The 24920-nt window shown below is 40.6% G+C and overlaps 1 protein-coding gene across 3 annotated transcripts in view; it reads left to right on the top strand.

Moving 5' to 3' along the window:
* The first annotated feature begins 17659 nt into the window (after positions 1-17659).
* The window catches only part of EML4 (EMAP like 4), a 155510-nt gene continuing 148249 nt past the window's right edge, over positions 17660-24920 (top strand). For 2 of the 3 annotated variants that reach the window (XM_029232119.1, XM_029232117.1), the window contains exon 1: positions 17686-17952. In XM_029232119.1, the coding sequence (XP_029087952.1) occupies positions 17928-17952 (25 nt within the window). In that variant the 5' untranslated portion in view covers positions 17686-17927. Of the gene's footprint in view, positions 17953-24920 lie in introns of all 3 variants that reach the window. The other variant, XM_029232118.1, reaches the window with a different exon arrangement.

Below are 24920 nucleotides of genomic sequence, written 5' to 3'. Positions count from 1 at the left end.
TCACTGCCCCCATTCCTACCCTCAAGCTACTTTAGCTTTTAGACATGTGTACACTAAATGCCTTTTTCTTTAAAGATATGGGTGAGATATTTCTTTTGGAGTATGTCCAGACAATCTGGCAAATCCACACTTGACATTAGCCACAGGGAAGAATATTTATTTTAAAAAAACCCAGAGGAACAAAAAATAAAATTAGGGCAGACTATGGATTTACCCTCTTTAGAAATCAGAATATCTTTCCACATGGAAGACCTTATCAAACTGAAGGGTTTTAATTTTTTTTGCTTTGTTAACGGAAAAAATATGTATGCATACATAATTTAATATCCTGTAAAGTTCTTATTAATGATTAGAGTTTAATTTTTCATTTCAAAAGTTATTGCTTATTCTAACATACTAAAACCTGTGTTTTTTCCTTTTATAAATAAACTTCTATTTCTGGGTTCTGTCTTTTAGAAAGAAAGTACTTAAGGCCAGTTTTCTACCCCATCCTGAAGCTTAAATTTTGGCTCAAGGAGCTTCCTGTCTTGTTCCAGCTGTGACATGTTGAAAATAAACCTGGCAACCAGAGACAACTTGCTATACTTTTTGAGCCTTTGCTATGGCTCTAGTGCTTTATGTTTTAGGAAATAGAGTGGGAGATAGGGAGAGAATGAGGTGGGAGATCTCTGATGGGAACAGGAAATAGGGTCTTCCGGTCTTCCTAGGGCCTTCTTTCTACTCCTTTAGTCTCTGCATCATCCAAAGGGATGAATTGCCTCTACACATACAGACACACCTCACTTTACTGTGCTTCACTTTTTTGTGCTTTGCAGATACTGTGCTTTATACAAATTGAAGGTTTATGGCAACCCTGCATCAAGGAAGTCTATCAGCGCCATTTTTCCAACAGCATTTCTCATTTCATATCTCTATGTCACATTTTGGTAATTCTAGCAATATTTCACACTTTTTCTTTATTATTGTACTTGTTATGGTGACATGATCAATGATATTTCATGTTACTACTACTACTCACTGAAGGCTCAGATGATGGTTAGCGTTTTTTTTTAGCAATAAAGTATATTTAAATTAAGGTATGTACTTTGTTTTTTTAGATGTAATGTTATTGCACACTTAATGGACTACAGTATAATATAAACATAACTTTTGCATGCACTGGGAAACCAAAAAATTCATGTGACTTGCTTTACTGCAATCTTCACTTTATTGCTGTGGTCTGGAACCAAACCCACAATATTTCTGAGGTATGCCTGTATGTCTAATCCAACTCTTCTCACAGGGAGGTAGTTGAGCAAGAAGGCATTGCGTTTGGATGGGACCGTGAGCTTGTCTTACTTAATTACAGTGCATAATGCTGGAGATTGAACACAGGAAACTAGATCCTGGCAGGATTGCTAAGCCAAAGACAGAAATTGATTGAAAAAGAAGTGATCCATTTTTCATTAAAAATATCAACCACACACACACAAAATTAATCACCATACCCTCCCGCTCCAGTTTCATCTCACGGAAACTGCTGTAAACCCTGGTCCCTGCTGAAGAAGTAGCTCCAACAGCCATATTTTGTACCATGTAATCCAGCTGTCTGTTCTCATGGCTGATTGGACAAGAGGTGGATACCTGATTCAAGGGCAGTCAATCCATAAATTCACTAGATTCCCATGACCTGTAGCCAGGTATGAAAAGAGATGCTGGACCAATCATAGTCTCTCTCTTTCTCTCTCAGAGAGGTGACATGAAAGCAAAGAGAGAAAGTACCAGTTATTAGCAGGGCAGATAGGTGGAAGGCTGAACTATAGTTATAATGATGAAATCCCACAAACACCTATGAATTTCTATTAGTGAAATCTTTCCAGCCACCTCAAATTGAGAACTAGCTTTTAGCACTAGTTTCTCTGAGGCCAGCCCATTGTGGTTTCTGTTCTTGGGTTTCTGAAAGCTTCCATTATCTTATCATGTATTTTTCTTAAAGTTCTTATACTTGAGCTAGCTGGAATGAGTGCCTGATACTTGTAGCCAAAAAAGCCAAAGTAAAGCTTTATCAAACAGGCAGGCAAAAATAGAGCCAAAATAAAGGGGACTGAGAAATCAGGAAAGTCTAAGCCAAAAGCAGTGGGAGTAGGTGACTTTGTTAAGGGTCTTGAGGTTGCAAATAATGTTGCTGAAACTAACTCATATTGATTAAAGAAGAAAAAGGAAAAGGAATTCACATGTTTATGTGAAGGATGCTAAAGTAGCGCAAGGGCAGCCAGGACTCGTAACAACTAGTGTCAGTTCCTCAAAATGTTAATCATAGTGATGTTGCCATATGACCCAGTGATTCTACTCCTATGAAAACATATATGCACACAAAAATTGTGCACCAATATTCATAGCAGCATTATTCATAATAGGCAGAGTGGAAACAACTCCAATGTCCATCAACTGATGAATGGATAAAAAAATTAGTATACTCCTACAATGGAATATCATTTTGTTATAAAAGAAATGAAGTGCTGATACATACTACAACATGAATGAACCTTGAATAAGTAAAAGAAACTAGACACAAAAGGTCACTTATAGTATGATCCCAGTTGGTTGCTAGGGCCTGGGTAGAGTTGGGAATGGAGAGTGACGGCTAATGGGCCCAGAGTTTCTTCTGAGGGAGATTTAAATGGTCTGGAATTAGATAGTGATGGTTGTTGCACTATTCTGATTATACTGAAAACAACTCAATTGTATGCTTTAAAAGGTTGAATTTTATCGCATGTAAATTATATCTCAAGCTGTTATTACAAAAATTATATATATACGAAAGCAGAACAAAGCAAAACAAGAAAAAAGTTGTATCCCAAAGTGGAAAGCCAGGAAGAGAAAACCATACAATTCTCTTCTGCCCTCCTCCAAGCTCCCCCTCTCCCACTGCCAGGCTCTCATCTCTGCTCCCCTGTGGACATCTGTTTCATTCTTGTCTCTGCATTGCAATTTTAAAGAGTTCTTTCTTGAATGTTCTAAAGATGGAAGGTGGACTATGTCTTTAGTGGCAACTCTTTTTATGTTCTTAAGGATCCAAAGAAACGACAATCAGTTGTTATTGGGGATGCCCTGGACTGGTGGAGTAATCCAAATGCAGACGTTTTAGATGGAGATACTGAGGTTTTTGTTTAATAACACAAAGAGCCATTTTTATTGGGGGCAGGTGTACCTCTGTCCAGATTATTGTAATGTCTCATTTCCTCTGTTGATGGTCTGAATTAAGCAGTTGGGGTCTCAGGACTTGGGTCAAGAGGACTACAGGAGACTCCCATCCAGGAGGTGCGGCAAGCTCCCACACCACAGTGGTGGCTGAGAGCTAAGGAAGGGGACTGCCAGGAGGGAGCCCCTAGAAAGAGCCTTACAGGGGAACTTTAGGAGCAGTGATATCCAATATCCACTTTTACATTTTCTGCACTGTAATTCCCTTCCGTGATCCTTCAGACTTCATGAAGTTTGTTAAAATTGCAGCCTTATGTTAGCGGCGTCATGGGAAATAGAAAGAAGGTTTTCATATTTCATGGTAAGGTAGATATTAGAGAGTGACAGCCAGCTGGAAAAGCTGTTATAAGATGGCCAGAGGTGACTGGGGAAGAATTCTAGAGCAGAGCTACTGAGTATAAGGTGACCAGTGGAAACCAGCATGGATTGCGGAATATGTAAATACCTGGAAAGAGGAAGGGAAGGTAATCCAATAAAGCTGGAAAATCTGGATAATCTCTTTCTCTCTCTCCATATGTATATAAATGTGTGTTGTGTGCGTGCGTGCATACGTGTATCATGTATTTATATCAACATTGGATTTATGTCATATACATTTTCCCGTTATATCGTGAGTTTTCTTAGTATCTTTAAATATTATTCAAGTATATAACAAGTATATAATGAATAATGACCTCTTGGTACCCTATGGTATGATTATGCTCTGATTTACTTAGCTAATTCCAATTATTGGACTTTTTTTTCATTTTTTCACTCTTGTAAATAACACTGCAGTGACATATTCTCCTTGGTGTATTAAAAAAAATTATTTCTCAAGATAAGTTCTCAGAAGTCTATTTTCTGTGCCAAATGGTATGAACGGTTTCAGCCTTTTGATATAGATTGACAAATTGCCCGTTGGAAAGATCATACCCAGAAGGACTCCATAACCATTACGCCCCCATCTTCACAGGGTAACTTGCACATTTGGGGGATGAGCTGTGCTCATTTAAAGAGGCTAAATGTGACAGACACAGGAAGGCATTTGCTTGTTACCAAGAGATTTCACAGAGAAATATGTCTCAATTTCCTTGTCAAAAGAATTGCCTTTCTTTACTTCCACAATGGTCTTTCTTTAGCAGATTTGGCTGTGAGGAAACACTGATATTCCTTACAGAGAGAACTCTCTAGCTTCCCTTAAAGGAAGCTTATTCTTAATTCTCTCTCTACTTTGAAAGCAAGGTAAAATAATCTATCTTCTGGTGGCATGACTGAGGGAAAACCTTGTCTCCGACTCTCTCAAGTTTATCCCCACGAGTAGGTAGGTATTTTACCTCTAGGTAAATGCCTACTAGGTCTCACATAACATACTTGGAGTGATCGTGACTTTACATATCATTATGGGGAATATTGATGGCAAAGTGTAATGCGGGCGTGAAGACCACTTACAGGACCAGACTGACGTATGTAACGTTGTCCACTAGAACATGATGAGTTTCAGGGCTGAATTGATGGCATAGCCATGAGAGGAACATTACAAGTGATGTGCTCACACTAGCTGTCCTGGCTCTCCCTTAAGTGCATCCCTCAGTCCAAGGATAACCACGGGCAGCTCTGAGGCCCCAGCACCCCAAGTGTGCAGGAGCATGTAGGGCACAGTCCACTCAGAAACATCTACCATGTTGTTGAGCCTGCTTCCAAACAGGAGCAAACTGTTCTCTGTAAACCGTTCAATTTCTCTGACTTCATTAATTCATGGGAAGTAGTTCTCTAGAATTCACTAGAGCTCCATTCTGCACTTTCAACACTTGACGTCACAAATCCTCCACTGAGAAGATGTGAAAACTAAACAAGAGGTTTAGTTGCATCTCCTGAATCGTAACTAAATCATGAAAGAACGTGGACTGGTGCTTTACATTTCCTTTTATTTGTTTTATTTGTTCTCAACAATACTGTTGCTGACTACCAAAGTAATGCATGTGCATGGGAGAGATAGACAGAAGTACAAAGAATAAAATAAAAATCACCCATATTTCTAGAACCCAGAGATTGCCACTATTAACATTTTGGTACATGTTTTTTCCCACTCTTTTATCCATAGATCTATAGAATACAGTCATCTCTTTTGTAATCCTGAGATCATACAGTATTATTCTGCAATCTCCTTTTTCTCTGTTGTAGGTTGTTTTTGTGTTTACACCATTAAAAGTAATATTTTGAGGAGACTTGGTAGATAAAGCTTTGTATGTAGCTCTGATTATTTCCTTTGGGCTTATTCCTCAAAGTGAAGTTGCTGAGTTAAAGGCAGTCACATTTTAGGGCTTTTGATAAATAGTACTAACATACCCTCCAGAAATATGGACCACTTTCCACACCTATTAGCAGTATGTGAGACTACCTGTTTACCTGCCTCCTCATCTACACTAAACAGAATTCTTCTAAAGAGAAAATTTCCAAACTGATTTCTGGCAAATGGTATCTCATCTTAATTTTATTGCTTTTTCAATTCTTCTTCTTAAACAGAATTATTGGTGATCTGTATTGCTTCCTTAGTGAAATGCTTGTTCGTGCCCTTTGCCATTCCTACATTTCTTGACCTGCCAACGGGCCACTTGGTGAGCCTGGTTTTGTGCAGAATCCTGGATGACTGAGACTGGCACTGATGAGAAGATGCCTTTCTCTCACCTTGTCCCTGGGAGGCCCCTGAGGCTCTTCCACAGAAATGGCTTCTCACTCTTGGATGAGAATGGTCCATCTCACACCATGGTACCTGGGTCATATCTCACTGCACAGGCTGGTGCCAAAATGCCACCATTTTGGAAAGAAGGTTTCAGGTCTGAGGTAATCTCATACCCATTTTAGTTCGTAGACTAACAGATTAATAGATCTTCCCAAAACTTCAGCTGTCACGGTTTCAATGGAAGGAAAGTGGCCAGGGAGGCCTTATCTGGAAATGACCATTCAGCTGAGTGCAAATTCCCAAGACCCAAGAATGAAACACCCCTATTGTGACTGGAAGGACTTTGATGATGAGCACCACTGGCCTGTGCAACTGGAAATGTTCTGCATTAGACCATTTCCACCTCAGTCAAGCACTCAGTGTGGGCAAAACCAAGTTTTAGATTAGGAGGAGGGTGAGGAATGATATAAAAATTTCTTGACCACCTATCTGGAGACACACATACTCATGTGCCCACAAATGCATTCTGTTTGCAAGTATTGTTTACATAAAATCACTAACAAAAGAAACTAAACGGAATGACATGATCAAAAGCAAATTATTCATTTTATATTTCTTTCTATCTTTTTCCAAAAATAATTTCTAAAGGCAAATTAATACAGTAACACCCATACAGCTTACTGCTCTGATGAACCTATGAGAGGCACTCAGACTACCTCCCTTAAGTTTGCAGACAAAAAGGAAACTGCTTCTTAAACTCATTGGAAAAGCTTTACGTGCTTTAATTACATCCATGAAGAATCATAAACCAGGGATGGGAAATCTCCAGGTCTTTAATCTTATTATTATATTGCACGTGTTTCACTGAGCTTAAGAACCACTCATGACTTCTTACTTTTCTAGTTACAATTTATCTTTTAAATGCCGGTTCTACTCATAGACTTCTGACATTTGGAGAAAGATTGATAATAAAATAAATCTTACATTTTATGGTTTTTGTTATTTAAATCAGAGGCCATTTTAACTTTATGCTTTTATAAGATTTCTTTACAAGGTTTTGATCATGTATTTGGTCATTTAGCTATTGGATTTAAAATTTGGTGTTTCAGGGCTTCCCTGGTGGTGCAGTGGTTAAGAATCTGCCTGCCAATGCAGGGGACATGGGTTCGAGCCCTGGTCCGGGAAGATCCCACATGCTGCAGAGCAACTAAGCCCATGCACCACAACTACTGAGTCTGCTCTCTAGAGGCTGCAAGCCACAACCACTGAGCCTGCGTGCCACAACTACTGAAGCCTACAAGCCTAGAACCTGAGCTCCATAGCAAGAGAAGCCACTCCAATGAGAAGCCCGTGCACTGCAATGAAGAGTAGCTCCCACTCGCCACAACTAGAGAAACCCAACGCAGCCAAAAATAAATAAATAAAATAAGTAAATTTATTTTTAAAAATTGGGGGCTTCCCTGGTGGCGCAGTGGTTGAGAGTCCACCTGCCAATGCAGGGGACATGGGTTCAAGCCCTGGTCCAGGAAGATCCCACATGCCGCGGAGCAACTAAGCCCATGCGCCACAACTACTGAGCCTGCGCTCTAGAGCCCGCGAGCCACAACTACTGAAGCCCACGCGCCTAGAGCCCGTGCTCCGCAGCAAGAGAAGCCACCGCAATGAGAAGCCCGCACACCACAACGAAGAGTAGCCCCCGCTCACCACAACTAGAGAAAAGCCCGCACGCAGCAACGAAGACCCAACACAGCCAAAAATAAATTAATTTTTTTTAAAAATTGGTGTTTCAAAGCACCACAGAGTAGTGAATTTCTAGAAATGTGCAATCAAGATATCACCTAATGGTATAGCTGAAATTAAGTTTCTAGTTAATCAAACTTGGTTTTTATCAGATTATCCACAATATGGGACAAAATAAATATGGATAAGGAATATTTGACTTAGCTCTGTATGGGATATAAATTAGTAGAGGAAAGAATTTTCTGAGGAAATTAAGAAATTAATAAGGATAAGAAATTGTAATTTAGGGAATGGCTGTTACATTAGCTTATAGTACAAACAAACTGAAAAGTGGAGTAAGGAGGACAGTAGTATGGGGCGAGGAAAAAGCATCTACTAGGTAACTAGTGAGAGTCTAGGAAATCAGGTTCTCCAGCCCAAGGAGGAAGCGGGAGAGAGAATTGGTAACCCTGGCTTGCAAGCATACTCAGGTACCCCAATTCTAAAAATTTGTGTCTTTATCATGCTTCAGCTCCAGTTAATTCTCTGCTTCTGCTCTTCTTCATTCATTAAGCAAACATTTATTGAGCACTTGCCATATGCCAGTTGCTTGTCTAGTGAACAAAACAAAGTCTTGCCAAAATTCTTTAAACTCTAGCCTACATTTTCTTCTTTGACTTTCACACCAGCCTCTCAGTCTCCACCCCGCCCCCCAACCTGATTTTTTTCCCACTATCATGATAAAACAGCTCTCTAAAGATCAGTGACCTCCTAATCACTACATCGAGTGCCCCTTTCTCAGCTCCCATCTTCCTTGGATTCTGTAGCATTTAATAGCATCTGATTTCCATCAGTTTTTAAAACTCTTGTCTCTTTTGGGTTCTGTAATATGACACTAGCATGATTTGCCTTCTATGGCTGTTACTGCTTTTTCCCTGACTCGTTCTCTTGCCTCTTAAATTTTAGTGGTCCTTCCATTTCTACACATTGTTCACTTCCATTTTCTCTCTCTCAAATCTTTTCCCTTGGTAATTTCTCATGGCTTAAATCATTGGCTGTATTTAGAAGTATCCTAAATCTATATTCCCAGACCTAGCCCTTTCCCAAACTTGAATCTCACATTTCAAACTGTGTGCTGGAGGCTTCCATCTGGGCATCTGCTCATGGTGCCAGTGCAATCTGTTTAAAACTAAAGGTAGTATTTTTTACCACACAAGGTTTTCAACTGCAAACAACAGAAACCCACTCTCACTAACTCAAGCAGAAAACGAATTCACTGGGAAGATATCAGGTGGCTCACTGGGTCTACAGGGAAGCCAGAGGACCATGCATGGAAAATGGGCAGGGACCCAGGCAGTCTAGGGCACAGAGAGCACGGCCAAGTTCACTCCATAGGAGGAATCTGTTGAGGACGCTGCCCTCGAGCTGGCTTTCTCCGCACACCATCAAAGCTGGTCTTCAATATCTCAGCCACCTTCCAGCGTGGTCCCTAACTGCTAGTTTTTGTGTTATTCCCCCCAGACTCAAAGACCTGGGCTGGGGCTTCCAATTGGTCCAGGTCATGTGCCTGGGCCCCAGCTGCCAAAGATGACTCCTGATTCCCTTCAGTTTCCCACAGAGGGAAAGGGGATCCGACACAGGCCAACCAAACAATGGCCATCGGGCCTTCCCTGGTGCTGCGGCCGTTGGGAGTCCGCTTGCCGATGCAGCGGACACGGGTTCGTGCCCCGGTCCGGGAAGATCCCACATGCCGCGGAGCGGCTGGGCCCGTGAGCCATGGCCGCTGAGCCTGCGCGTCCGGGGCCTGTGCTCCTCAACGGGAGAGGCCACAACAGTGAGAGGCCCGCGTACCGCAAAAAAACAAAACAAAACTGGGAGCTGAATCTAGATGATTTCTTTTACTCCTTTCTCTCCCTCAGCTTCTGAGGCAATCAGTCATCCAGGTTTGCAAGGATTTGTTTGTTGTTCTCATTTGTTCTTTTCCTTTACACTATTTTCTTCTTGGACCTTTCTGCAGCTCCTCCTCCCTCGTTACAGGCTTCAGATTGCATTCTCCACTTTCAGTGCCTCCTCCAATTTATCCCCCCGCAGGTTAATTTTTTCTATAGCAACACTTTGATCTTATCCCTTGCTGCTGAAACTACATTGTAGACCTCTCAGCCTGACATTCAACGATCTCCACAATAGAATTCTAATGAGACAGAGAGGCAGACTGGTGCAGTGGAAAGTTCTTGACCTTCAGATGCGGATTGATACAGGTTCAAACCCCCATTTTCCCACTTTCTAGTTGTATATTTTTAAGGCTCATTTTCCTGGTCCAAAAAACGGGAATAATAAAACCTATCTCCTAGGGCATTTATAAGTCAGCTCTTTGAAGGTTGGAATGGTGTTATGAGTTGTATTTAGGTTAAAACATCAACTCACAGATGCTTATAATGAACAATATTCAACTACAGACCTGTCTATTTCAAAACTTTAAGTAAGGTTGTCATCAATGTGGTTTCAAGGAAGGCACGTTAGGATCAGTATGCTACATGCTTTGGGAGTTAAGTGGAAATCTAACCAACATTTATAGCATTGTTCCTAATTTCAAACAGCTGACTTGCAAGTGACCTTTTGGAAATATTTTATTTGCAAGTGGAGAACATCCTGTGTTATTAATTTTGGGAGTTGAATTTCCCTGACTGGCCGCTTTCCACTATAACATTGCTATTTTGAAGTATTTCCCTGCAGAATTTCAATTTTATGAGAGGCTGCTATGAATTCCTTAAGGGAAAAAAGTATATAGTTAGGGTGGACAGATGAAAATTATTAGCTATTATTTCTAAGGCTCACCCAGCATTCTGTAAATGTGGTGAAGCTCTAGCACATAAAAAGAAACTTTAAAATTTGTTCCACAAACTCAACCAGCCCCACTTCATGGCATAAATTCTGGGTCAGCACTGGGAAAATCCAGCTCTGCAGCCCAGGCTGGGTCTTCTCTCTGCTAGTCATGAGTGGCACCATCAGAGTGACCAAATTAACCTCAGTCAGCATTCGTTCACTCACTCATATATCCACGCAGCAAATCCCCCTCAGTCAGGCGTGTTTGCTGAACCCCAGAATGTAGATTTCAGTCTCATAAACTCTTGCCAAGAATTTACAGCACTGCTAATTGCTTGATTTTTTTCCCCTGAGGTCAGTAAGACTTTAGGTTGAAGATAACAATCGTACTAAGATTGGTAAAAGTTATTTAATAAGCATGATATTTTAAACCAGTCTCTGCAGATACAGTTTGTGGGTATGTGAGTTAATATGCACTGCAATGCATTTTTTTGTCTCTCTAATGTTTTTTAAAATGAACACATGTTAATTATATGATTAAAATAATACTTTTGATTATTAAGTATTATTTTATGATTAATAGTACGATATGATATACTTAAAAGTGAAATCCCCTGTAACTCTCCCTACATTTTCCTTCCCCCACTCAATTTCACTTCCAGCGGCAACTACTTTTTAACACTTTGGGGTATATCCTACCACACTTTTTTTTCTTTTGAAATAAGTTTAAAGTTATCCCTAGGCATTCCTTATGGTTAGAAGCTAGAACAACATTGCCATTTAGCCTCTGACAGACCTTGGAACTCTTCCATACATTGCTTATGTTAAACATATCATAAAAACAAAGAACTAAAAGAACCCTTTTCCCCCCACTTAGATATTGTTAATTTCTGATTCTGAAGGCCAAAGAAAAACATTTAAGTTTTTTTCTCTACCATATTTATGCTTATGTGGACTATAGATTTATATAATCTACACAATTCCATGACCATAGGGTTTAGTTTTAAAAATAACATTAAGACAATGAAATAAAAGTGGAAAGCCCAGCATACTTAAAAAAAAAAAACAAACCCAAACTTAATTGCTTTTGATGTCACTTTAAAAATGTCTGAGGGAGAGAATGTCAAGAAACCAAAAAGAGTTTCTAGTTACCTTTCAAGGTCATCTAGCTAAGGAGAGCAAAACAAAGAAACCATTATAGGAATTTTTATTTTTCTTCAAATCTTAGGTCAAGGCTTTGACAACAGGTGTTGTGTGTCTTCACAAGTATTCTGAAACCCCTCCCACAATAATCCTATTTTGACGTAGAGGGGAAGGTAGCTAAACACGGAGTCAAGATTCTGTGTATGAAGAAACTTTTTAATTTTTATTATTTGAGAGCTATATTTAGCTCTTTGCAATAACTGAACTCCTAAAAACTGGTGCATATTTTTATACTTGAATTAAATTGCACTTAAAGGGTTCAAAGTAAGGGGTAAGGAGAGCTCTGTATTGAAAATAATCTAAAGATAAATCTTTTGTTAGAGTGAAAGCTCCAAATAACCACCCAGTAATTGGTAACTGTTTAGTATATTTGGATTTTTATGTGTGTTTCACGGTAATGTGAAGCTATATTTTCATTTTGAGGGATTTATGTTAAATCTTTCACTTTATTATAGTAGTATTAGTTTACAAGATCTAATTTGATAAATATAATACAAAAAAATTAATACTGGCTGCTTTAAAGCAATTGGGCATTCGTTGTTGAAATAATGTTTTCAGATTGACTAGTTTTCAGAGTTCTATGTTTGTTTGATATTCACTAAATATCAAACAGCTACTCTGTAACAGGCACTCAGTATGTAATGGTGAGTAAAAACAGACCCAATGCAAGCCTACTTTTAATAATATCAGCAGCTAATACTTACTGAGTACTTAACAACATATGGGGCCCTGTTCTAAGGGCTTTTCATGTATTATCTCATTGCAGCCCCCCAACATTCTAGAAGTAGAAATAGTATTATCCTCATTTTACAGATGAAAAAACTGAGGCACAGAGAGATTTGGTAATTTGTCCAATGTTACATAGCTAGTAAGTGGTGGAGCTGGGATTTCAATCTAGGCAGTGTGACTCCAGAGTCTGCACTCTTAAGCACTGGGATGTACTACCTCTCCCATTTTCTAAAAGCTCTTCTTGTAGTGTACAACCTAATGGGTAAGATACTAATTGAATAATCATTTAAGTAAATGAAAGATTATAACTCAGATAAATGCTATGAAAAGGAATATGGGAGAAACTATTTGGGTCATTGTTACCAAAATGTTTCTTTTTTCCTTCTGGTTACACAGACTATATTTCCTAGCCTCCCTTGCAGTTCAGTGTGGTGATGCAACTACTTCCGGATCATGGAATGTGGATGAAAGTGAGGTTCATACTTCCACGTCTGAACCATAACCTTCCTGACTGACTCCCCCTGTTCTTCTACCACCACCCCTATCTGCTGGCTGAAAAGTGTGGACTAACACAGAAGCAGCCTTGAATGACTCCATGGAGCAGAGTCCCTGATGATATGCACTGGATAGTGATAAGAGTAAAAAACAAATTTATTGTATTAAGCCAACTGAAATTTTGGGATTGTTTTTAGTAGCAGTCAGCCTATCTTGAATGCAGAAGATGAAAACTTGAAGTTGAATGCTGCTGTAAAGAAAAAAACCTAAAACATATTGCTTTGAATTTGAGGTTGGGTCAGGGATGGTGTGGAAACAGATATTAGAGGTTAGAATACTCGAGAGTCTGTTATGTCGTGGCAAAAGATTTGCTACAACTGTTGCTTGTGACAACTTAGAAGATGGCACACTACTTGCCTAGCAGGCCTAAAGCTCTAGAGGAAGTTTCTGGAAAGAGAGAGGTAGTGTGTGTTAGCTACTATTTCCTAACTTTAGTAAAGCATTACAACAAAGAGAAAAGCTCAAGCAAGAATTGGCTGGTTTGTAAGCAGGAGTAAAAGAGTTAGAGGAAGTCCAGAAATTTGGGGAATAAAAGATTAGAAAGCTGACTACTTCTAGACACCGAGATAAGAAACAAAATATTAAAAACCTTTGAGTAGCAAAGGTCCAGTTAGACCCAGACTGACTGCAAAGACCTGATTAAGAGTGTGGTCTTCTCATTCAAGTTTAATGGCGTGAAGATAGCCGCCATTAAATTGAGAGAGAGAGAGAGAAACTGGGGAAGAAAAGCAAAGACATAAATCATGCTTGAGAGTTACGTATAGTAGAGAACTTTGGGTGTGGCACATGTTGCTGACTGGAAGCAAACAGATAAAAAGTCTACCAAGTTTTTGAGTGAATCATGTTCTCAAAGAAATCGTTTGATTATTTGAGTTGAAAGTAATCTTTGGATTTCATATTTGCACCAATAGGAAGTGAGCTGAGCAGCCTATGGGGAAGGTATATTCCCCAACACCCTCTTTTTGTAGAATAGCAAAGCTAGGGGCCCTGGAGTACAGTGGATAAGGGAGTTCCTTGGAAAGAAGAGTAAGATTTAAGCAAAGAACTTTCCTTACACTTCATAATATCTATCCCAGCAGAATTCTGTAATTGCTGTGGATGAGTAACTGCCGTATTTCTCCTCCCATTTGTCCTTTTTCTGAGTGAGGATTTATTTCATTTTTCCTGTCCTTTCCTGTATGTTTGTTTGTTTGTTTTAAATAAACTTTTGGTTGACTTTATTAGTTAGGATGAGCATGGATTACTTTTGTAAAAATAAAAGTAACTAAAACAGAGGCATACTTACCATGAAATTAATGAAATTTAAGCTCTAAGGGATTTCTTCCAAGGCTCCAGGAAAGTGTCTTTCCACTACAACCTCCACTTTATCACATTTCCCTGATGTCAGGTGGTGTTGGAGTGACCCTGGATATTTTGGGTATCTGGCTAAGGGAAAGTTGAGTTGGGGATACATTTAATTTCAGGCTTAATGAAACATAATTACATGGGTTACAGTCACATTTAGTTAAGTTATTGCTGGCCATCTTTATTTAGCAACAGATTCCAGGAATATTCCTATGGCCCCCTGCACCGATTCACCTGGCATCCTGTCATGGAGGTTACAGGGCTAGAGGTTATAATGTGATATGAACACATGGCTGGCACTGGAAGTATGTGGGTAGTGTGGGAGAAACAAGGTTTGAAACATAAAGAGCCAGAAGCTAAGTCTAGGGAAAATCCTTCTAAATCCTTTTTAAATTCACCATACACTTTATTTTTTTTCTTTTTTTTAAAACGGGAATCACATGAAATGGTATTAACCAGAATTCCTACGGCAATATTACGAACAGCCTATATGATATGTGTGAAGTGGATTTTTAGGCATCCCAACTGTCAAAAGTAAAGACAAATTTGATCAACCATCAACTAGAGGAAAAACTAAAGTTCTTTTGTCCTCTCTATTAAAAACTCACTATCATATTCATAACACTGATCTCATAGGCTTGCTGTGACATTGAAAATGGGTTAGACATACAAAGTACCTGGATACAAAACCTTTCATATAGCTGGATCCCAGTACATAACATCTATTAAAAAAAGTTTTGCATGCAGACACAGAAGAGCAGCTGTCAGAACTGAGGTTGTCTCAAATATTAAAAAAGTAAAAAAGTAATCGAGATATGTTGGGCATTTAATTAAATGTCACATTTCTCAATTTTGTAATGTTTATAGTATTTACAGTCTTCTTAAAATGTGTAATGTATTGTGATTTCTTTTCTTAGTCTAAAGAAATACTCCATTTAACCTAATTTTGTATCTGTACATTTTATATTAGTTTTTCTTAAAAGTGCCCCGCAAATAGTAAATGCTTCAGGCGCCACAAAACATGGATCTTTCTCCGAATTAAAAATATACATATATGTGCTGTATGTCAATTATATCTCAATAAAACTGGAAGAAAAAATAAAACTGGATCATATTCTTCTTTAAAAAATTTGGCAGTTTCTTAAAAAACTGAATGTACAGCTACCATACAACAAAATAACCCAATTCCAGGGTATTTATCCCAGAGAAATGAAAAGTATGTTCACAAAAAATACTTGTACATGAACATTTATAGCAAACCTATACATAATAGCCCTGAATTGGAAACATCCCAAATGTCCTTCAGCAGGTGAACGGTCAAACAGTGATAATCCATACCATGGAATTCTCAACAATAAAAAGAACAAACTCTTAGTACTCACAATGACCTGGATGAATCTCCAGAGAATTATGCTGAGTCAAAAAAGCCAATCCCAAACTGGTACATATTATATGATTCCATTGAAATGACATATTTATAGAAATGGATTACAGGTTAGTGGTTGCCAGGAGTGAAGGAGGGGGTGGTATCAGGAGAAAGAAAGGCGTGTTTATAAAAGAAAACTTGAGAGATCCTTGTGCTCATGGAAATGATGGAAATGTTTTGTATCTTGATTGTATCAGTATCAATATCCTGGTTGTGATATTGACTATAGTTTTGTAAGCTATTACCATTGGGAGGAACCTGGGTAAAGGATATTCTAACAAATACATGTGAATCAACAATTATTTCAAAATAAAAAGTTTAACTAAAAAATGTGTATATATGTATGTATACCAATATAACAATGCAAATTCTTATTCTTTTAATTGATGTAAGGCAGAAAGTTTTGCATGCAGACACAGAAGAGCAGCTGTCAGAACTGAGGATGCCTCAAATACTAAGCGATTAGACTTGGTAGCATCATACAGATATGAAAATGTCCATAGCAAAGGAAACACTGGGTAAATAACTTTGAAGAAACAGAAAACTTTAGACACCATTTTGTCTGTAATCTGAATTTATCTTGGCTGCCTTATGGCCATTCTCCACATAGTATGGTATTCAGAAGACACACGTCTGATATCCAAAAAAGACATTTAAAGTAATTTAGATTTTGGGGGGAAGATTTTTAAAGAGGTACCAAAGGGAAGAAGTATACTGCAAGACAACAAAAAAATGTTTAACAATCCTTTCAACCATCTAATTCCTCTAAGTCCCTCTCATGACAGTTGCTACTTCATTGTTCTCATCTCCCTTTAGTACCTCCCTCTCTCCTGGAACTCTGTCTACAATGACTCTTATTCTCTTCTAACTCAGCTCTTTATTATTGTATAGATCAATTTAGTTCCTGGGCACCTTACATTTCTTCTCAGTAACTAGTACTCTGATCCACAAAACCTAGTCCCAAGAGGGACTTGGGAAATCACTAGAAGGTCTTTAGAAGGATGGAGAATGTGGGTTGGGGAGGGAGGAGGAAGAAGAACGCTGTGTATACTTAAGAGGTTTTGGTTACAAGTCCAGTCCTCCCTTTTGCAAATGAATAAAGTGAGGTCCAAATAAGTTTAGTGACTTGACAGTCACCTACTGAGTCACATGGAGTTGGGCCTGGAATTCAGGCTTACTTCATTTCAACCCTTTGTTATAGTTCCCTAGTAGGCAATCCTATAATATCCCCGATAAGGGGTGGCTTTGCATCCCTGGTGGAAAAAACACCAGGGGGATTAGGAAGCCTAGGTTCTAACTTTGCTTCTACCAGGCTCCATGAGCTTGCGCAGTTCATGTCTTTTCTAAGGCTCAGTGTCCTCCCTGAAGGGGAGGCAAGATGAACTCTTGGGTCCTGTCCAGTACTAACATTCCTTGCTTCTGGTATGTCTTAGGCTCTGCTGTGTGCCTTGGGTTGTGGCATGGTGGCCTTGAGCTAGTCAAGAAGACTCGCCCTCATTTGTCCCTCATCCTACTGGGGCAAAGGGAGAACCCGGGAAATTTGGACCCCTCCCCGCACTTGGTTGCCTCTTTAGTGTTCTAGGACACACGGGGTGACCATCTCCTGTTAGAGGGGCTCCAAACGTAAGCTCCGATGGGTCTCCGCGCACTCCCCAGGGGCTGCGAGGAAAAGGAATCCCTAGAAGCTCCTGAGGATCCCATGCCGGAGGTCTCCCCTTATCCCCACCCATTCGGAAGCAGTTTCAAGCACCAAGTCCCAGGCCCTCAGCAGGCCCATCGCGCAAGCGTAGCCACCCCTCCCGAGCGCGGGGGGCGGAACCCGAGGCCGAGGCAAGGTGAGAGGGAAGGGTCGGGAAGACCCCGCCTCCGGGTCGTCACGTGGGAGGCGGAGTCGGAAGCGTGACGGCGTACGCAGGGGTGGAGCTACCGCTGCGCGCGGGCGCGGGGGCGGGGCGCGGCGGGGCGCTCGCGGCTGCTGTCTGGGAGGGAGGCCGGGCAGGCGGCGGAGCGGCGCGGCGCGGCGCGGTTCTCAACCTGACGGGGAAGTGGTCCGGGCGTCCGCGGCTGACTGCCCCGTGGTGGACGGACGGACGACGGAGGCGGGAGGTGGGAGCCAAGCCGGGCGCCCGAGAAAGCTAGCGGGTCAGGCTCAGCGTCGGCGACCCTAGTCGGTCCGCTGAATGAAGTGCCCGCCCCGCTGAGCCTGGAGCCCGGCGCTTTCCCCGCAAGATGGACGGTTTCGCCGGCAGCCTCGGTGAGTACGGCTGGGAGTCCTCCCTCTCCTGCGGAGGGTGGGAACCTTGTTCCCTCCACACGCAGCCCGGGCCTGCTCTCCACCCTGCCCCTGGGGATGGCGGCACTTCCACTGCACATGTTCCCCTCGAGCCTGCTGCCCCTCTCCGGGCTCCGGTGGACTCAGAACCCCTCCCCCCATGCCAGCCCTCCTCAGCAAGACCCTCCTTTCCTCCCAGCGTCCTCTTCAGTGCGGGGCCCTTCTTCACCGTAGTGGGAACCCCTTCCCTCAGCGCGGCCCCCCAAAGCTGGTACAGCCCTCCCCATACACTCACGGCTCCCCCCACCTTCAGGGTTAGGACACCTCTTTCTCAAACCCTGACCCCTTTTCTGGGTACAACATTCCTCCCCCTTCCCACATACCGAGCTCTCTTTCAGGTTGGGGACACCCCTTACCCACGCAGAGGCTCCCTTTTAGGGAAGGGACCCCCATTCCCTCATCAGGAGGGGGGCACTCCCCCCCGCCCCACCAAGTATTCACTTTAAATTTGGAGTCTTCTTTTGGGTATTTCTCAGAGTAACTGACAACTTCCCTTCACTCCCTCCACTTCTCTGAACATTTTGCAGTGGTGGAGAGAACCAGAAGCACTGAAGCATCATTTGCCTAATACAGGAAAGGAAGAGGTGCATCTGTGTTGGGGGACCCTCTTTATTTTTATTTATTTATTTTAACATAAGTGGGGTTTTAAAAATTTATTTATTTTGTTTATTTATTTTTGGCTGTGTTGGGTCTTCGCTGCCGCGTGCGGGCTTTCTCTAGTTGCAGCGAGCAGGGGCTACTCTTCGTTGCGGTGCATGGGCTTCTCATTGCGGTGGCTTCTCTTGTTGCAGAGCACGGGCGCTAGGCACGCGGGCTTCAGTAGTTGTGGCTTGCGGGCTCAGCAGTTGTGGCTCGCGGGCTTAGTTGCTCCGCAGCATGTGGGATCTTCCTGGACCAGGGCTCGAACCCGTGCCCCTGCATTGGCAGGCGGATTCTTAACCACTGTGCCACCAGGGAAGCCTGGGGACCCTCTTTAAAAGAGGAGTGAAAGCAGAACTATGTTTGCTGGCTCTGCACGCATGCTGGGGAGAAGTAATCCTGCCCAGTTAATCCATAGGAAAGGGGGCCTCTGACAGGGAAAGAAAGGATTCTCCATTTTTGGAATATGTTGTCTTTGTGGATTGGAGAAAGGGGAGTAGGCTGAAGTATCCTTTCAGTGTTCCCTTTCACCCAGATAAAGGTAATAAATTTTGTAACTGGCCAAGGGAATCAGAACTCAAGGCTGGTACTCAGTCCCCTATAATCTCTGTCTGGAATTACTATTCTTTGAGGCCATTGGAATCTGGTTACTGTAAAGATTGAGCTCAGCTGTCATGATGGTGAGAGAAAGTTTCTGCTTTGGCTGATACTGCAGTTAACGTGATACCTGCTGCTGGATTTGTATATTGAGTATTTTATGTGGAGGTCGATTGTATTCAGACGCCTTTCTTTGCATTTCTTGATAATAAATTCCTAGTTGGTTAATGTTCATGGATCAGTGCATAATCTGGCCATAGGCCATACTTTATTCAGACACACTGAGATTAAATGGGTTTTTAAAAATCTAGACTTCCCTGGTGGCGTAAAATCTAAAATAAAAAAGTAGGTTAAAGAGCAATGGACCCATTATAGGTATTAAATAGTAAAAACCATAATTTTGGCCTTGACTTTCTTTGGGGAAAAACACACACACTTTCTTTGGGAAACACACACACAAGTACTTTGAGAGTGGAAATCCTAAAATAGGAGGCAACTGAGTGTTACTCTTTCCTCCCCAAAGGCACCTGTTGTCCATTATCTAACCTTTGATGTCTTACAATTCCTTACATTGTGAAGTTGTTTCATTCTTGGGCTCCTTTTAAAGAGGAATCAACTTTTCACTGCTTTTTTTTTCTTTAAGCCTTATGCCTGGATTTATTCTCTAATCATATTGGACTGAAAGGCTTGTCCTTCATGTTCACGAAGAGGTGATCATATACTTAGCCAAAAAACTGAGTGTCTTGGGGGATGTGGTGGGACTGAGATATCTCTGAACTGTAGGCTCCTCAGCCTGTAGGAATGGTGGGATCACTGCTCAAATTAGAATCAGCTTTTACTTCTTTCCTGTTGGTTCTGAGGACGTCGAAGGCTTGCGGAAGCTTCATCTTCTGTGTTTTGTGGGAGTCTTTCTCACTAATTTAAGTTTATTTTGAAACAGTGGATATCCTTGTTAAACAGCTATCCCTTCTTACCCAGTTCATGAGGCAACTGATAGGAGAGACTGAGAGATGAAGATGAATTTTAGTTGAGGCTCCCACTTTTCATCAAGAACATTATAGCTGACCCTAGTGTTGAATTTTTTTATTCATTTGATAATTTTTTTATTTATTTGATGCCATCCTTGGATGGTACCTTGATGAGACTTCCTTTCTTTAAGTATGGTGTTGGTCAGGAGCAGGGGATATACCTGTATTTAAAGAGAGGAACCTATGTCAGCTGGGGGGCAAGAAATGGTTCCTGGCAGTATTTTTGGAGCTGCTTCTCATGAAGATACTTCTCAGCAGGAGCTCTGTGCTTTCTCTTTCTGTCCCCCTTGAAAGAGTAAAACTAGGCCCCATCTTAATTGAAACCTTAAAGAGTTGGGAGTGAGGGAAGGGTAATGCTGGTATATTTTATTGGTAGTCTTTAAACGTAGCTTTACCCAGCTCTTGCCAAATTGCTTGTTTCTGTTCCCTGCAGTTCATTAGTCTAGAGCTTAGAGTTACATTGATCTTTATTTTATCATCACGAGAGCCATGAATGTAAAGGCAAGCTCTTATATTCTAGTAGATGTTTAAAAACTTTTTTTAACCAAACAAGAATTCAAAACATGTGAAGTTTTTCTGGGGTCACAAGTAGTGAAAACATTTATTCTCAAGGAAGTGTATGTGTGTGTCTCCTTTTATATACTAGATGAGTTCTTGAAAAAAAGTGTAAGAAAACTACATTTTTATAAGCAGGAAAGCTCAGTGCTTTGTAAACAGTGGTTATAGAGAAGCTGATTATTTAAGGGAATGTTATGGTGCATCATTTCATAAAGTGAAAAACTTTTAAAATTCAAACTGTACCCTTGATTGTTGTGTGTTTAGATAAGGAAAACACTATTATGTGCATTTTATAAGATGTCTAATGGCAATTAAAACTGTGTGTAGTGGTTTTGAAATCACTGAGAGGAACGTTAGGTGATTGTGGGTGATTGTGTTATATGTTCCACATAGAAATCATATACCTTTTGTATTTTGTTTTACATAAAAACAACTAAAGGATGCTTTTAATCTCTACAGCTGATGAATTTCAGGCAGTTTGGCTGGCAGGTGGTGGTACCGTTTACTTCAGGCAAAGTGTCTTTTAGTTCACGAATAGGGTAATATAAAAAAGCAATACTTTAGAAACAATTTTTTTTAACTTAGTGAGGGGAAAACAATCTATCTTGATGTCCTGCCTGCAAATCAGTTTAGAATACACACACATACATGTACAAAACATATATACAGTAAATATTTTAAATCTCAGGTCTATGTGCAAAAGTGGGAAGCTTGATACAGCATTTTTTGTTGATTTTCTTAAGGCAGGGGTTAGGTGCATTTCATGCTTAGTTTTTTTAGCATCTCTTTTTCATAATAAAGGTTTTAATTTTAAGACTTGTCTTGGGATTAGCCTACAGGTTTTGTCTGTGTTTATGCTTTAAAGAAAGCATATTGTTAACCACATCAATTTTAACTTTTTCTGCCCCAAAGGTTAAAAGCAAAACTCCAAAACTTCTTTTTAAAGAAAAATTGTAGTGGATGGAATTGTAGTGTTAGTATAAGAAATGTAACAGTCTCAGTGCAGTAGTAGTATGCTTCAGTTTATGAGATATTTTAAAACAATCTCTTTAACATCACAATATTAGAACTTATTTCTCATCTCACGTATACTCTTGCTTTCTTAAAGGAACAGTGTAGTATATGATTTTTAAATATTAATCTAGTCTAAAGCATTCTGTATATATTTATTCATATAAAAATGTTTCCCATGTAATAATATTACTTGGGGAATGTTTTCTTAACTTTTAATTTCTTAATGATTGTCTCTTGAAGGGCTCAAGATAGGCTTACGTTATAATATGGCATGAGTAGTAACTCGTACATCTGTAACATGAGTTAGCTAGAGTATTTCTTAATGTGTACCTATTTTTGTGACATTCTTATTGCCCTTTAGGAGCTTACTGTCTGGTTTTAAATACATATCTAGAGATTAAAGTACCAGAAATGGGAGTTGAAGGGGGAAGCACCATTTAGAATGCAGTGCTATGTATCAAGCGTGTAACTTCTGAGAGACAACGTTTGGAGATTCTGAATTTATCTCTATAGAGACTGGCCTTTTAAAACCATGAAATAATTTATTTAGAAGTCCAAATACTAGGGAATGATATTACTAGGTCTTTTTCTGCTTTGTATTTAAGTGTGAATAGCACGTAGGACAAGTACCGTATTAATTTTATGTATATGAGTCCATTTCTATTACATGTAAAACTTCAATATTTGTTCATAAGAAATATGACAGGGCTTCCCTGGTGGCGCAGTGGTTAAGAATCCGCCTCCCAATGCAGGGGACAAGGGTTCAAGCCCTGGTCCGGGAAGATCCCACATGCCGTGGAGCAGTGAAGCCCGTGCGCCACAACTACTGAGCCTGCGCTCTAGAGCCTGCAAGCCACAACTACTGACGCCTGCGTGCCTAGAGCCCGTGCTCCGCAACAAGAGAAGCCACCGCAATGAGAGGCCCATGCATCGCAGCGAATAGTAGCCCCCACTCACCACAACTGGAGAAAGCACGCACGCAGCAAGGAAGAGCCAACGCAGCCAAAAATAAATTTAATTAATTAATTAATTAAAAAAAAAGAAATATGACAACATTTTGATTTTATTTTAAAATTTATTTATTTATTTATGGCCGCGTTGGGCCTTCATTGCTGTGCGGGGACTTTCTCTAGTTGTGGTGAATGGGGGCTACTCTTCATCGTGGTGCTTGGGCTTCTCATTGCACTGGCTTCTCGTTGCGGAGCACAGACCCTAGAGCACACAGGCTTCAGTAGTTGTGGCACACGGGCTCAGTAGTTGTGGTGCACGGGCTTAGTTGCTGTGCGACATGTGGGATCTTCCCGTACCAGGGCTCGAACCCGTGTCACCTGCATTGGCAGGCGGATTCTTAACCACTGTGCCACCAGGGAAGTCCCAACATTTTGACTTTAAAATAGATGGATTCTAAAACTTTAAAATAGTCTAAGGAAATAATGTGCTTCCCAAATCTGTAGTATATTTCTATGTCTCTGTGTGATATCTTGTCCTATAGTTTTAACTGTCACTGTTATAATGCTTTAACTTTGCATATTGCTTTATAGTTTACAAAACTTTATCTCATTTTATCTGCACACTAACCTTGGGAGAGAAGAAATTATTTCCTCTTTCATAGATGAGGAAACTAAGGTTCAAGGAGTTTGCAGTTTTTAAAAAGACTATTCAAATCCAGATTTTTCTTTTCCTTTTCTTTTTTTTTTGGTGGGGAGCCTAATTTGTAAGGTTTGTATCCAATGAGAACACAGTACAAAAGAAGAGAGAAAAAGAAATTATCTTTTGTTCTAGTTTATCTGTATTCAGCTGACGTTCTCATGTTGATGTACTTGTTTTTACTCTTTTCCTATGCCTCCTTTTTTACACAGTGAAAATTATACTGTAGATATAATTTTGCATTCTGGTGGTTTTTTCATTAGATCCTAACCATTTTTTTCTTTCTTTTTTTTTTTTGGCTGCATCGGGTCTTTGTTGCCTGCACGTGGGCTTTTCTCTAGTTGTGGCAAGCAGGGGCTGCTCTTCCTTGCAGTGTGTGGGCTTCTCATTGCCATGGCTTCTCTTGTTGCAGAGCATGGGCTCTAGGCGCGCGGTCTTCAGTAGTTACAGCACGCGGGCTCAGTAGTTGTGGCATATGGGCCCTAGAGCGCAGGCTCAGTAGTTGTGGCTCACGGGCTTAGTTGCTCTGCAGCATGTGGGATCCTCCTGGACCAGGGACCGAACCCGTGTCCCCTGCATTGGTAGACAGATTCTTAACCACTGTGCCATCCGGGAAGTCCCCATTTTTTTCCACTTGAACTCAGATTTTTCTGATGGGGTCCAATGTTCTTTTCCTTACACTATTACTGACACTTTATAACCCACTTGTACATTGACTCTAACATACCTGAATCTGAGCTCCTCATCCTCTAAATCAGCTTCTTTTTCTTATTTTCCACTGTCTGTAAGTATCACCCAGCCTTGAAATCTTAGAACCATGTTTGACTCCTGGCCATTTTTGCCTACCACATTAAAATCTCTTCTAAGACTTACCAATCCTTGTCACCTTTTCCCATTCCTTACTTTCCTTTTCCACCACCACAGTTGAAGTCCTTATTTTTCTGTGTTTGGATTATTGCATAGCCTCAAGAATCTCCACTTGTCTATAATTTGTTGTGTGTGTGTGTGTGTGGGAGCTTCAGACTAATCTTCCTTAAACAGTGCTTTGACTCTCCCATTCACTCTTTCAGATTGCTTCATTGCCTTAATGACTAAATTCAAGCACCTTAACCTTGTTGTCAAGGGTCCTCCATTATCTGTTTCTACTGTCTTAACATGTTCTGGCCTAATTGACCTATTTCTTTTTCCCCATATTTGATTGGCTTTTTTCCATCCCTGTGACTATTCTCTTTTGAAGTACCCGTCAAGGCCCAACTCAAATATTGTTTCCTTTCTGAACACCTTTCATTATTTGTTCTCTTTCATTCCCAGCTTAAAATATTCACCCTTGAACTTTTAACATAAGAACATTTTTAGGGCACTTATCACAGAATATTTCTTCTCAAAAGGTAGAAGTAATTATTACAA

Source organism: Monodon monoceros, unplaced genomic scaffold (assembly GCF_005190385.1).
Source record: "Monodon monoceros isolate NGI ecotype Baffin Bay Population unplaced genomic scaffold, NGI_Narwhal_1 Super_Scaffold_19, whole genome shotgun sequence".
NCBI lineage: Eukaryota > Metazoa > Chordata > Mammalia > Artiodactyla > Monodontidae > Monodon > Monodon monoceros.
The sequence above is the reverse complement of the archived record's forward strand: the minus strand, read 5'-3'. Positions and strand labels throughout refer to the sequence as shown.